The 14,382-nt window shown below is 36.2% G+C and overlaps 1 protein-coding gene across 1 annotated transcript; it reads right to left on the bottom strand.

Moving 5' to 3' along the window:
* Positions 1 to 3,330: 3,330 nt before the first annotated feature.
* Positions 3,331 to 14,114, bottom strand: LOC129363988 (synaptotagmin-4). The gene is made up of 5 exons (XM_055036337.1): positions 14,029 to 14,114; positions 10,095 to 11,098; positions 6,182 to 6,353; positions 4,043 to 4,209; positions 3,331 to 3,950 (listed from the first exon to the last, which is right to left on the bottom strand). Exons 1-5 carry the CDS (start codon positions 14,045 to 14,047, stop codon positions 3,801 to 3,803), a joined length of 1,512 nt encoding a protein of 503 aa, XP_054892312.1. The 5' UTR covers positions 14,048 to 14,114; the 3' UTR covers positions 3,331 to 3,800.
* Between the last annotated feature and the right edge of the window lie 268 nt (positions 14,115 to 14,382).

Here is a 14,382-nt window from a genome sequence, read left to right as displayed (position 1 = left end):
TTGAAATCCACTAGGTGTCAGCATTCAAAAGCTGTATGAGTACACACTGATTCAAAGATTAATGTTAGTCTTGAATGAAATATTTGTCTATTCAATTTGTAGAATGAACGTAAATATTTATGGAAATAATTCAGAAAGTATTTATGTGCATACAGGGTGGATAAGTGTTAGTAACATTTCCATTATGCTAATATTGCAAAAAAAAAGTGATAAGTGAAACAAATACATTTATTAAAAGAAGCTTTTTGAGAAATAAATGAACAGAAATGGTCCAACCATAATGGAACTGTAATAAAACAAGCAGCTCTGATCCTCTTTTTGGAGAACCTTTGAGGATTCCTTTGTAAAGTCAGCAAGAATTTTAACCCAATGATACAAAATTGTTTTACAAACAATCAATATTGTCAAAATTTTTTGCTTTTCTCACCATTTTCTCAACTAAAAAACATGTATCAATGTTGTTGCTGCTAGGTTTATTTATTTTTAAGTGCTGTTGTTTTTTTTTTTTTATTTTTTTATTTTTTTTACAACATTTCTAAAATTCCTACATTTCTCATTTTCGTTTTTGGTATTTGGGTTAATTTCTGATGAAAATCCCCGAACTTTGAGAACAACTGGTTTAGATCAAGGAGGGCTGGAAACAAATAGATTCTACAGTTGTCAGATGATTATTTTTGTTGGACTATCACATAAAACCTCAGAAAAATTTATAATTTTTGGGTTTGACAAAATGTAAATAAAATCAAATGGCAAAGATTTAGTTTGGTTTGGACAAACTTCCAAACACATTTTTATATCTTGTCTTTTTCTCATGGCAGTGAAACAAACACACACAAAACTTAAGACTGTTGGGAGAAGTCTGACATGCAATTTTATGCATTACAACAGAGAACATCATGTTCCCCCCTCTCTTGTACAGAAATACCCTGCTGTCTCTTCCGATGAAAGCAGGTATCCACTGACAGTCAGAACATGTCAGGCTTTCTAAACAGAATTGAAACAAAGGAGTGAGTCACTCATATGCCATACAGAGTCAAAGATGTTATTAAAGCTGTGAAACTGCAGATTTGCAAACAATGGATGTTCAAAAATAGTGATAGTTTTCCCATAGTTGGCACAATTTTCCGCCAAACTATATTTTTTTTCCTACCATGTTGTGCATTTTGAGTTACTGAGTAAATACTTGAAATTCAGGGAGATGATAAACAAGTTGTGGATCAGTATAGCTAATGTGGATGATGTGGTGGCCTTAGATACAGACTGCTCTCTTGATTTGAACCTGATACCTGGATGTTGGATGATGTTTATTTTCTTGAGTCCAACAGACTAAATGTAGCCTTTAGGTTTTTTTTTCAAAAAAAACATTTTTTAATCCCAAGACAGAACTTCTGAGCGACAGAATAACTTTTTCACATTTTGGATTTATGATATTTGTGGCTTTCATTTAGGCACACAAAACAACTGCCAAAGGATGCGCTACATTACATTTTTAATAAGAAAACTTTCTTGTTTTTTTCTTTGATGTTTTCAGTGAAAAGCTTTTATGTTCATCCTCAGAGAAAATAACAGTGATCTGAAATGATTGTAGCAGCAGCCCCACTGCAGGGCCACACAGACAAAAGACTGCAGAGGCATCAGCAACATCTCATTTAGTTTGTCTCCCACAGAAGAGTGGGAACATCTGAGGAGTCTAAACAGGGAGGAATGCTAGTGTCAAATGCTGTACAGCCTCATGCCAAGACCACAGCAATTTTGTGTAATGATCCATGGATAGGGAGGCGCTCATTAGTGAGAACACGTTTGATATAACTAAATATGGTTTCGTCAGTTATTAAATGAAATTGCACCACTCGTGTTGGCAGCCTGGAGTAGCTCTGTTAAGTAAGTTCTGACTGTTTACTTTTGTAGACTTCATCTCTTAGTTTTTTTGGTTGAAGCATTGGATGTTTGGATGTTTCTTCTGGTTTTGGATGTTGTGCAGCTGGACAGTTTTTTTAAACTGTGTACCCATGCCAATGATGCATTGTTTTTACTACAGAGAACAGCTGATTATCATCCCAAAAGCAAATGAGATGGATTAGCAGTGTTTGCCAATAACTTACAGTGTCATCCAGAACATGTTATCTCAGCTGACCAAATATTTAGTTGTTAGCAGTCATGTCATATTCTTCAGTCAGAGGCTTATTCATATTTGTGGCAATACTGACCGCTACCCAAGATCCTCATACCATCACCATAAACAGCAAATTTTTAAATCTACTTGGCTCATATGTGTCATGAAACAAAATTTAATTTTCTTTTGGGATTAATAAAGTAATTTAATTGGATATGGAAATTTGAAGACACAAATGCGAGGGTGTAATGTAACAGGACATCATGGATGTGCAGCACACAAATCTGCAGCTGCTGTATGATACTGTCATGTAAATATAACTTTCTAAGACATGTTTCTGACTCCTTGTTAAATTTCTGGCAGGAATAATGAAGGAAGTTCTGAAGGGTCAAACTGAGTATTAGCAAGGTGTAAAGTGGACAATGAGTTTACATGAAATGACAATAAATTAGTAACTTGTTACTTTTGCTTTCTTGTAAATTACATTTATTTAATTTCAACAAAATTAAACACCACCATACTAACCTAGATAATAACAGGATGTTTGAGTATCTCTTGACAGGCAGAAAGTATAGAGAAAATGTCCATCGCTTTCAAATTTACCTCTTTAGCAATCATCTAAAATATTACATAGTGTGAATACAAATTACTTCCTAAGTTTTTAAACAGCTGTCATTTGGTCACAAAATTTGAGATAAAGGATTTCATTAAAAAGAACCGAGCATCATCTCTCTTCCAATCCATCTTCAAATGGATAGAGAGGTGGTTCTGCTGACACCTGATGGCCCACTGCAGTACTGACATATAAAAATACGTCCTTCCTTAAGATTTTTTAAAAATCTTTGTAATAAGCAATCTGGGATCAACTTGTGTTTTCTGTTTGAGGGAATTTGCTATTTTATGTTTGCTGTAATATTTTGTTTTGCTGTTCATATTTAAGAAACAAATCCAATCAATGTCAGACATTTTGGCTTTCAGTGAGCCTTTCTTCAGCGTAAAATATTTAACCTGTAGATACTTGCAGAGATCTCCATGTGTTGCGTAATAATATATCTTTAATTATGGTTATGGATGTCCCGGAGTTCTTAGAGCTGCTCTACTTTATTAAGAAGTTGGCCTATATAAGTGTTACTGCAAGCAACATTTATCTTTAAAATTAAAAGGATTGTCTGCAACCTGGCAGTTCTGACTTTGTGAACTAAGGAATCCAGGTAAAGTAGAATTTTTCTCATTTATTTATTTTTTCCCCCAGGTAAAGAATAAAATGATGAAGAATTAGCAGACATTCCAACTATAACAATGCAATTTTAACAGATCTGTACAGATTGATAGATATGAGTCTGAAAGAGGGACATTGGTACAATTACAGATGAAAGAAAAAAGTCACACACTGTCAAAGATGTAAAATACACACATGCATGTTAGCCTTTTTGTCCAGCAAGCTTTGAAATTTGTAGTTTCTTGGCACAAAATAAAACAGTTCTATAATAGTATGGTTTCACAGTACATCCAAGTTGTTACAATGCTACAGTATTAAGGAATCACAGCGAAGTAGTGTGATGGTGAGATGACTGCTAAATTAGACAAACTTCTTACACATCATTCCCAGTGTGATCAGTGTTTCACCTTCTATAGTCCCATAGATAAATGTGATTCTGCTCCGATTACATTTTACATATAATTTGTCCTACACTGCATCTGACTGGATGGCGTGCCACCGAGTGGTTTCTGTTTGTCCTGGACCGCAGATTTCCCTCCAGTGCTCCTGTCCTACATCTGAAGCATTGCCGCCAATCAGTATGCGCCCCAGAATACTGTTCTTAGTGTAGAGACGGCCCTGCAACAATAAATCCAGAGTCAGTTACTGTTGAGCTTTCATCGATCACGGGTAAATTTAAAGCACACATTTCATTTGTCTGAAACTCAAACCTGCATCACGATGAATTCGAGAGCCAGTGGCAGCTGGGTGATGTCACCAGGTGGAAGGTCAAACAGGAAGGGAGCATTCCAAATGGGGTTTGGCCCACTGGCCATTTTGGTCTCTTTTGTGTCAATTATTTTACCATCCTGATGTAAGTTGATGACAACATAGTGATCTGTTGAAAAAAAAAAGAAAAAAAAAAGGCAATTTTTTTTTTTTTTACTTGCTAGCGACACACACCTCTTTAATTTAACCTTTGAGTTAAATATTTTATTTTCACCTGCCGGTTTGAAGTGACTATCTGGATTACATGATCTAGCGAGAAGCTAGTTCCTCCAAATGTAACTCATCTGTGGACCTGTCACAAAACTTTGCTCATCATTACCATGTGAAGACTTAGAAAACATTTTATCTTTTATTCAGTTGCACATAGAAGTACCTGGTACAAAGTTTGTTAGGGTTTCAACAGTCTACAATGGGTCTTAAATTATTTTTACTTGAATAATGTTTTGTGTGTATTGTTTCAGATGTACTTTTCCTAAGTTGATTTGAGAAAATTGTTAGTTTTTTCTTAGCCCTGCATTCCTCATATACTGAAAAACAAACGAATGCATCTTCTTCGGGCAGTCAAACTGTTTCAACATTGTTTTTCAATGTTAGAAGTTATTTAAAAAGATAAATTAGATTCCATTGTTTCTGTCTATAGTTTTCTTCTACAGTAATCAAATGCAATTATTTATGTTATTATTTGCAGCGAATGTTTATTTACAGAAATCTTCCGTTGCTACACTCACATAATCTAAACAAACTTGTTTATTTCCTCGTGGCTCCGCTTTTGCATATCTCCAACATCACCTGGAATATATAATCACTGTTGATAATCCATTTAAGAAACCTTATCAAATTTACTATAATAGAAAAACACTGTGGCTCTTGTCCATTTGTTCTGAAACATTTTTTCTTTGTACAGATTCTCCTGCATCCTCCAATCTTAACCAGCAGAAAATCAGATGCAGCAAGATATGGCATAGACAAGAGGGGAAATGACTTCTGGGCTGAACAGTTTCTGATTTAATTATGCCACACGCCAAACAAGGAACTGGTATGATGACTGCAGCTGAACCAAGCAGGAGACTGACACACATTCTGACAAATTGTATTGTTCATGTTAGCCTTACAAATAAAGGGAATGAACCCAACTTTAAACTTATAGTGGACTAATGGGATGCAGGCAGATTTAGCTCTAAAGTGAATGTTCCTTGTGACTGTAATTAATGCCAATAACTTGAAACAGAGAGCTGGAGAAAAAATGATGTTGAAGCCTTCCAACCTCAAAAATGTGTAGCTTATAATCAAAGCCAAATCACTAAAATACAATTTTTAAAATTTATACTGCATTGTTTTATCTTTAGAAAGACCTTTGTCACATTTTCTATGAGAAAGAAACTTTTTGGGTGAATGAAAACAATTTTAAATCTAGATTTGTCAAGAGTATAAATAAGTATTAGTTTGGAATAACAACCTCATAAAGCTAAAAGCTACAAAGTCTATTGCTTATGTTTTCAGTAGACTTTGTAGAAGCTGTTAGATATTATACAAAAATGTCAGATTTGATATGTGCATTAAACTGAGCAAGTCAAAAGTTATTTTATTTTAATTCTCTCATTAACCCTCTGATGCGTGAGTGACTAACTATACAGTCTTCTGTGAGTGCGTCTTTTTTGACCCAGGTAACAATTAATCTGCCTTTCAATCTCTCTCTCCATTTTTTCCTCACTGATGAACAAGATCTCGAGATATTTGAACTCCTCTGCTTGGGGCAGAATATCCTATCCAACCCAGAGAAGGCACTCAATTCTTTTCCAGCTCATTTATTAGTGTATTTATTTTTATGGATTTTTATTTTTACTTATTTTAATTGCATGATATCAATAACACGTTTGTTGAGGAATACTTGGAATATGAAGTGATGAAAACTTTTCATTTGAAAGATACTGCAAAAAGATTACCTCACCGCATCAAAAAGGACCCACTTACACATCAGAGGGTTAACCTTCCCTACAAAGAACCTAAGCACTTGGATATTTACACAGTTAAAGTGTCCCGACACATGCATTTTCTTGTTTAGATGTGAAGTGGATCTTTACCTGGTGTTCCTGGGATTCGCGTCAGCTTGGCCAAATTTTCAGCCTTTCGAACCATCACTTTGATTCGCTGAGCCAGGATCTGGTACTGCAGCAAGATGAACAGTTGGCCCAAAGTCCGTGGTACGCAGACTGAGCTTTTCTTGCATCCCAGAGTCTCCTGAGAACTGAAACTCTGAGGACAAGTAATAAGGAAGATCTACAGGTTATAAAAACAAAAATGTTATGGTTCTCGTGTGAGGAAGAACATTATTTTTTTTCTGTACAGATGTGCACTTTATATTCTTTTTAGGACAGAATTTATATTAACAACAAGCAATATCTGATTCAAGGAATAAATAATAAAATCCTCCCATTCTAAGCTTATCTACATGATTAAATTGTGAGCCACTTAAAGCTTATAGTCATATTTTTTTCATTTTTCTTGTTTTCATTTGACTCCCCATCAAAAAATAATAGATGTTTATGTTCTCAGTCACTTTAGATAAAAGCAACTGGTGTGAACTTCTCACTATAATTTCCATCTGATTTTATGTCAACTCTGATCAGCTTGAACTGTGAAAAGTCCAATGAGTCACTTTCTGCTGTCAGATGAATGAACTGAAGGCCAACAGGGACTGCTTGACTGCTTGGTGATTTTATTCAAAAAGTATTTTTCAGCTCACTGCCGCTGTCACTATCATTTCACCTCAGATAATGTGAACAACACCTTTCTAAGTAACAGTTTTAACTCAGCATAGACATGCTTACTTTTCACTGTGAATGTAAATCCACTTAGTGTGTTGATCTCAACAGATTCCTTGTGTTTAAGTAACAAAGAAAGATGATAGCATTACCCTGATGCACATTTGGCACATACGTTGTAGGGTACTTTAACCTGCACATATAAAGAACCAAACAGAGAGCATTATCACTTCAGCCTTTGCAAAGGGGAAGAGTCATGGTGGTGCCTCATAACAACTCCAACTTGCCTCCCTGCGTTAGCCTGGTTTTATTGAAAGCGGAGTGGTGGTCGGTCATAAAACAGAAATTTAAAGATAAGGAGCAGTGGTCCCTCTGAGCCGATTGAAACCGGTGTCTCCAAGAACAGAATTGTCCACCACACCCAGTTTCAGCTTAGAGCAGAGAGTCTAACAACTTATTCATGAGATAATCATTTGCAAAACTGTGACATACATATTACAGCATTTACATAGCTGTCACTAAAATAGTGGCGCAATGACCCAAAAATAAATGCAAGCAATATTATGCAAAGACTGTACTGCTGAAAATCCACTCACCTTAGCATGTGGGATGCTTGAAAATGAATTTGACTGCACATCCTACTTTTAGATAAACAGTTGTCTGCATTATTGGAGGCAGTCAGAGCACTGAAATTTAATTTCCAGAGTGTAAGTTGAATGTGGAAAAAATAAAATAAAATGCAAAGTTTCAAAAGAAATTTTGCATTCATATAATGCAATGCATTGTGATGATCTATCAAATAAAATTCCAATAATCTCTTAGCTGTGTATATGTGGACAGTACATCTCCCTGTATGAAAGCAGGTGTGTTTCTTTGTTTTTTTAGATATATAATTGATTATTTAATTTGAAAAAAAATGCAAAGTTTTTATCTGCTGACTGAGATAAACGTGACATTTACTGTAGATAGTTTGGACACTCACATTAAAAACTGAGCACATGCAAACAATCACAGAACATTAACAATCATTGATTGGCCTCTTCTCAAAATGCCTGTAATCTCAAAACCTTTTATTCCAATAACATGTCAAAACAAGAAATGGCAGATGAATTATTGCCAGTAACCTCACTGGTTACATTACAATGATTAGAAAAGTGATGTAGTAGTTCATATTCAGAATGGGCAGACATCAAAGCTTGAGCCACAGAGCCTTGACCAAATTATACACCACTCTTTCTCTGTTTTCCAGGAGGCAGAGCAACCGTGCTTTTTCTATAGCCAGTCCACATCCACCTGTTTACATTTAGCAGCTGCTCTTACCGAGACTGTGGAAGATGATGCTGTGGAATGGAATCAATAATCTATAACTGGCCATTATATAAAGGGGAAGGGGACAGGAAATGGGCTTTCCCAACAAGAACTGTGGCGTTCGTGAGTGAATACAGACCATTGAAGCCTCAGGCTCACCCCCCACCAAAAGGCTGTTATTAATGCCTTTTGGCAGCATTGGAGCTGAGTCACAGAGAGCACTGTGTGGGCGCTCATCCAATTTGTTTCACTCGGCCTGTTTGTTCTGCAGTCTCTATCAACAAAATCCCCATGACTAACATCTATGGAAAACTGGCTAATGGCATAGCTGATTAGATGTTGGATGTGACCACAGATTAAATATGTTATTTAACAGGGTGCGAGAAAACTTTCCCTATCCATTAACGCAGTTGAGAAGACTTTGCAAAGACCTTGGGAAGACTTTTATTTTATTTCTCTCCAGTGAATCCATGATGCATTCACTGGAACACAAAGTAAACAAAAGCAAGAATCAAATAAAAAACATAGCAGCTCACAAACATATTTGATACATTTGTTAAAATTATAGATTCTTATAGTATGAAAAATATGGCCACAATAAATCACTTTATAAATCATTTTGTTAGGTTATTTCTAATAGTGTGATATTTCTATTGTGCAATTTAGTTGAAAAGAAATATTTTAAAAGGAAAAAAAACAAAAGATTTTTAAACTGTATCTAATTTTGTTTCAGCAGTCTGTCTGTTGTTTTTTTGAGGGCATTAGCATCTTTTTGTTGATTTGTCAGAAAATTAACGGGAATGTCCTCCAAAGTTATTTTTCCCACTGGGAAAGTGGGAGCAACTCTGACCCCAGTTATGACTTGTAAGGTGGATTTTGTGTTTCAGTATGGCCACTCCATGCGTCAACAGTAGTAAGATGTGGTGAAAATGTGTTTATGTTGCAAAACGCACATGCAACTGCAACTCTAAACTGAACAAATTAAAAGTGTTGTTTGTTTATGGAAAGTAAAACTTTAAATTTTGTTTGTCAGAACTACTGCAAACTATATTGATGGGTCTCTCCATGTTGAAATTCCAATTTCTGAAGAAAGCTGTTGCTTCAGATCCGACACCAAACCCAGTTCCATGTTCCCACTTCCCAAGTAACTTGAATGCAGCATATTTTCCTTTCACCTCTCAATAATGCACAATCAGGAAATAAAAAACAGTAAAATATATTGATGTTTGCAATCATACGGTTCAGGAGATATGAAAACTTTTTCAAAGTGAGGTACTGTATCTGTTCTGTGCAACAGAATCAATATATATAAAGTACTTTTTTTCACTTTTGTGAAAGAAAACAACTTTTTGTAACAGTATAGGACTCAGACACATTACAGAGAAAAACGAAATCTATTTTTTGTGTAGTTTCTAGTGCAACTGTCTTAAAACACTTAAAATAAGACATTAACTGATAAGTAACATTTCAAAAAGAAATAGGAACTTGTTTTAAGTCAATAATTCCTCAATATTGATGAAAAAGTACTGAAATAATCTGCCTGTGTAATAAGAAAAAAAGGAGACAGACCACCATTTCTTATCTAAAACATCTTTTCAAGGATGTCGAAGTATTATCGTAGGTTATCAGGTATAATATACTGTATATAGTAAGTAGGTTTATAAAATACAGGAATGTATGTATATTATAGGCGTTGTATAACGAATAAGGCGCTTAGCTTGTTTTAATTACTGACTGAAAACAAGCTAATTTCTTGCTGAAAAATTACTTAAAATTTTGTTTTGTTTTATGTTCAGTGTACTAAGTTTTCCACCTTAAACTAAACCAAAAATACTCAGATTTTGTGTTTTTGCAGTATGTAGGAAACTTGTAATTTTGGTAACACACATTTAAGACAGTTTCTTAAAGCTTTTTTTCTGTGTACCTTTTTCAGCTTGATTTTGCTTGGGATGAGCTGCTTGGCGTGGGTAGTCTTGGAGTCTGGCTCCCACTCAATCTCCTCACAGGGTAACTCCACTTCCCCCAGAGCGGCCTCTCTCAGCCCAGAGAAGTCCCTGCTGTAGACAGCCAGCCTCAGTGTACAGGTGCAGAGCTCCTCCACAGAGCCCACCTGCAGCACAAAGCTCTGGCTGACAAGGTCTGGGCAGAGACTGCGTCGGCGTGGGGCTGTCTGCTGGAGCAAGGGGTGAAGTGGAGGGAGGCTGGCGCGAACAAATACCCCACTGCGTCTTCTTGTGTCCCCAGAAAGCCCCAGGATGTTCACCACTAAGGTGCCAGAGCTGGAGCTAAAGAGCAGGGAAAAGTGCAGAAGAGGAGCCGGTTTGGGTGAGGCAGAGATGGAGTTGGAGCCATACTGAGGGTGACATGGCTCCCCCTGCTGGCTGTTAACGCTGGGAGCACCTGCTGTGAGCCGACTGCTCTCACTGAGAGCATAGCTTTCTCCACTAACAGTTCTGCATCTGCCTATCACCCGGCGGGATTTGGATACAAAGCTGAGCTTGGTGAGGGAGGGCAAGGAAGCCCTGCCATGACTAGCAGCTTTACTGGGAGAGCAGGGCAGAGCAGAAGTACTAAGGCGCCGCATTGGGAAAGTCGCTCTGGAAGATTGCGGCAGCTCAGCTGGTCTAGAGGGGCTGTTGTCGAATGGGAGAGTGCTGAGGTCATCTTCAGACGGAGAAGAGCTACTTTTAGAAGAAGGGCACTCCAACACATTACCATCCAGCTCTTCGTACTGCTGTTTGACAGGTTGAGTACACGGAGAGTGACTTAATGTCACAGTCACACTCTCAGCAGGATGAGGGCACAGAAAAGCTGCTTCTTTATCTTCAGAGGAAAGGCTTTTCTGTTTGCGACAGCAAAGGATGCAGCCAAGAACCAGACAGTAGCAGAACACAGCCAGACCCACAGCCAGCACAACCTGCAAGTGGACTAGAAAACAAAAAGTCACAAATAGGCATGATAAAGGAGGCTCAATAGTTATTTGGTTTAACAAGTTAAAAGTATTACAGCTTTATTTGACACCAATTAATAAATAGCACTTATACTAGAAAAATTGTTGTTCCTAGTGGAACAGACGTGAGAATGCAAATCTGCAGAATGATTACTGAAGAAAAAGCAAAACAAATCATAAGAAGAAGGGAGAAGGTAGAAAAAACTATGTTTTGACATATGAATTGGCACATTTGGTTAAAGTTGGCAGAAGTACTAAAATGCAGTATAATGTGTAAACATTGAATAATAATAAGAAGAAAGAGAAACAGGAATTAATGCATTCTTGCTTATAAAGAGAAAAAAATAACTTAAAAAATGAGAATGGATTCATGCACTTTCACCGGCATTGTGTCCTTATTTATGTCACAAAAAATTCAGCCATGATAAAAAGCTAACTGTTGTTTGTGTGATTAAGGCTGCAGGAAAGGAAACACAAGCATTAGGATTATCATAGACTGACAAATGACATCGTCTCCAGAGTTTGACTCCAAATGAAGATGAATTCATTGCAAGAGGATCCTGCTGAGAACCATTATCTTGTTTTGTCTGCAATCTGTGTGCTTGATGAAATCAAAGAGGAAATGTTGAAATAATTAAAATGATATAGTTGGTCACTCAAGCAAGACATCTGTGCTTGTTTTTTGTTTTGATTTATTTTCTTTCTTTTTTTTTTTGTAGAGTTTTAGTTTACATTTTCAAAATCATGGTTGCGTCATCCATAAGTTTCTATTTTTAAAAGCTAAAAATAAAGACCGATATAGCACTGACGTATTTTGTATTACAATCCCTGACTTTATTTTCTGCATTTTCACGGTCATCTCTATTAGCATGTAATTGTGCATTTCTTTTTTAGACTTAAAAGAGATTGAAGCCACATAAGCTGTTGCGGTTATTTAACGTCACACGGTGGGGGTGTATTAAGATGACTCATCCTCCATAATTGGATTTTTGTGAAAATCACATCAGCCAGCAACCATGCTGAGATCAACAAATACTAAAATGTTTTCTCTGTCAATTGTAAAATTAAGATACATCTCCATGAGGACAAAAAGGTTAACTATAAGCTGTTGTAACCTGAGCTGCGTTCCTCCAATAAAAAGATCATCGCATCAGACTGTAAAAGCTCTTGAGAATGAAACCAATCAACATCCATAAAGATGAGATCACTATTCATCAAGAGAGCGTTAACTCTCCCAGCACAGACCCAGCAGCCCCATCAGAGAGCAACTGGCGGCTCCTCTCCATTAAGAGATGAATCTCCTGAGAAGCAATGAATCACACTGATAAAACATAGTTTGAATCTCAATTAGCTGTTAGGAAGATAATAAAATAATACAACTGGTGTACAAATTTTAAATCATTTTATTTAGGAAGACTTGAAACATACTAACAAAACTACCTAAAGCTGTATGTGAACGTAAGCGCGTTAATGTTGCTTTAAAAATTAATTAAACTAACTTTACATTTAGTTTATATTTAAAAAACAAAGAATATTCAGTTTCTCAGTTTGCTTTGCTGTTTTTATTATAAATAATTAAATAACTGGATAAAATGAATCTTGAAAAAGTACTTCTGAAAGCTTTTAGTTTCTAGTGGTGCATCTAGAGTGCTCAAAGTATATCTTAGTACAAAAGTCCTACAAGTACACCTGATTGTTTGGTTTTTGGTGTTTTGCTTCACATGTTTTTCTTCACCGGTAAGAAGAAAAACATCTGAGGTGCAGGTATGTGACAAATGCAAAATTTAAAAGGCAGCATCCCATTCAGCTGTGCACAAGCTATAAAATTTAATTCTCCAATTTTTTTTCTGCACTTTACAGAGTATTCTATGTTCTACATTATATTTACACGACATGGTAAGAGTATGACTCTAGCTAATGTGACAACAGCAAAATTTGACACTCATGAAAACAAATTAAGAATTTCCAAAAAGGAAAACAGGTTAAGGATTTGAGGGCTAACATCAAGGAAAAGCTGTATTGGGATGAGAATAAGTCAGAACTCATGCCTGAATCTATGGCTGGCTCATCCAGCATGAGAGTCCAAACAGGTTCCCCAGAAAGTTTTTGAGACAATTCTAGTTGTTTATTACAATTCCCGGAGTTTAGCATCAACCTTTGCAAATCTCATTGACATGAGGCTCAGATTCTCACTGCTGTTGTACTGCTTTATACATTATTACTAAAAACGTCATATTTTTGTTCAGTTCTGTTGTGGAAATGGTTGCTTATTTGTTGTAATTGTACAAGTTTTTGAAAATAAACTCGTGCATCCCTTTGCATTCTTGTACAACAAATAGATAATTATTTCTTAAGCAGTTTCAACCATACAAACAACAAGATTTTCTGCTGGACACAGAGTCAGCATCATTAACGAGGTTTGTGCACAAACAAAGAATTTGATTTCCCACACTATATAGATATAGAGTTTGTAATATACACATGAATTTCGAAGTAAAAAAAAGTTCTTGCTTTTAACATTGTTATGAAATATTGAAGCTAACATTTACTCTCCTGCAAAATGTTTTTTTGTGTGTGTGTCAATTTTGTGCTCTAAATCAGTGATTTAAAACAAAAAATGCTATCAGGGCCAGTCATTGAACATTACATTAATTTTTAATCTGAAAGGTACCAATTTAGTCAGTAAGGAAAGATTAAGAAGTTGCAACAGCTATTATGTTAAAGAAATAACATAGTTAGATATCATATTAATTTACCCATTGAAGTTTATTTTTTTCCGTCTCAATTTTACACTCAAGAACGGAAATGAGCCCGGTAAGATTTTTGGAGTGATCTCCTTCTTATGCTTTAGAATCCGATATTACAAAAGTAACACGTGATAAAGTCTGACATGCAAAACATATCGTACCTCCCAGAGAATACGACATCTTCAGCGTCTGAGGAGAGCTGGGTCAGAGAGAGCCGAGCATCCCGAGTGCGCAGCGATCTGACAACCATCCAGCAGCTGCTTCATCTTCTGAGTGAACCTGCGTCAAGAAGCCCCACCTCCTTTCATTTTAATATTACAACGCGCACTGTAGCCAGAGAGGCGCGGATCCGACTATTTTCACGGCGCTTCTCACCTTAAAAAAAGAATTCTGACTTTAACCTGAGAATTCTGACTTTAATCTCAGAATTCTGACTTTAACCTGAGAATTCTGACTTTAATCTAAGAATTCTGACTTTAATCTAAGAATTCTGGCTTTAATCTGAGAATTCTGGC

Source organism: Poeciliopsis prolifica, unplaced genomic scaffold (genome assembly GCF_027474105.1).
Source record: "Poeciliopsis prolifica strain line A6 unplaced genomic scaffold, Auburn_PproV2 SCAFFOLD011, whole genome shotgun sequence".
Lineage (NCBI taxonomy): Eukaryota > Metazoa > Chordata > Actinopteri > Cyprinodontiformes > Poeciliidae > Poeciliopsis > Poeciliopsis prolifica.
Note: the sequence above shows the minus strand (reverse complement) of the source record. Positions and strands in the feature narration are given on the sequence as shown.

Excerpts from the sequence above, each read along its gene's own strand:
- LOC129363988 (XM_055036337.1), bottom strand. Across the intron at positions 6,354-10,094 it reads GCAAAATCAAGCTGAAAAAG|AGTTTCAGTTCTCAGGAGAC; the intron begins GTACACAGAAAA and ends ACTTGTCCTCAG. Across the intron at positions 3,951-4,042 it reads TCGAATTCATCGTGATGCAG|GGCCGTCTCTACACTAAGAA; the intron begins GTTTGAGTTTCA and ends TTATTGTTGCAG.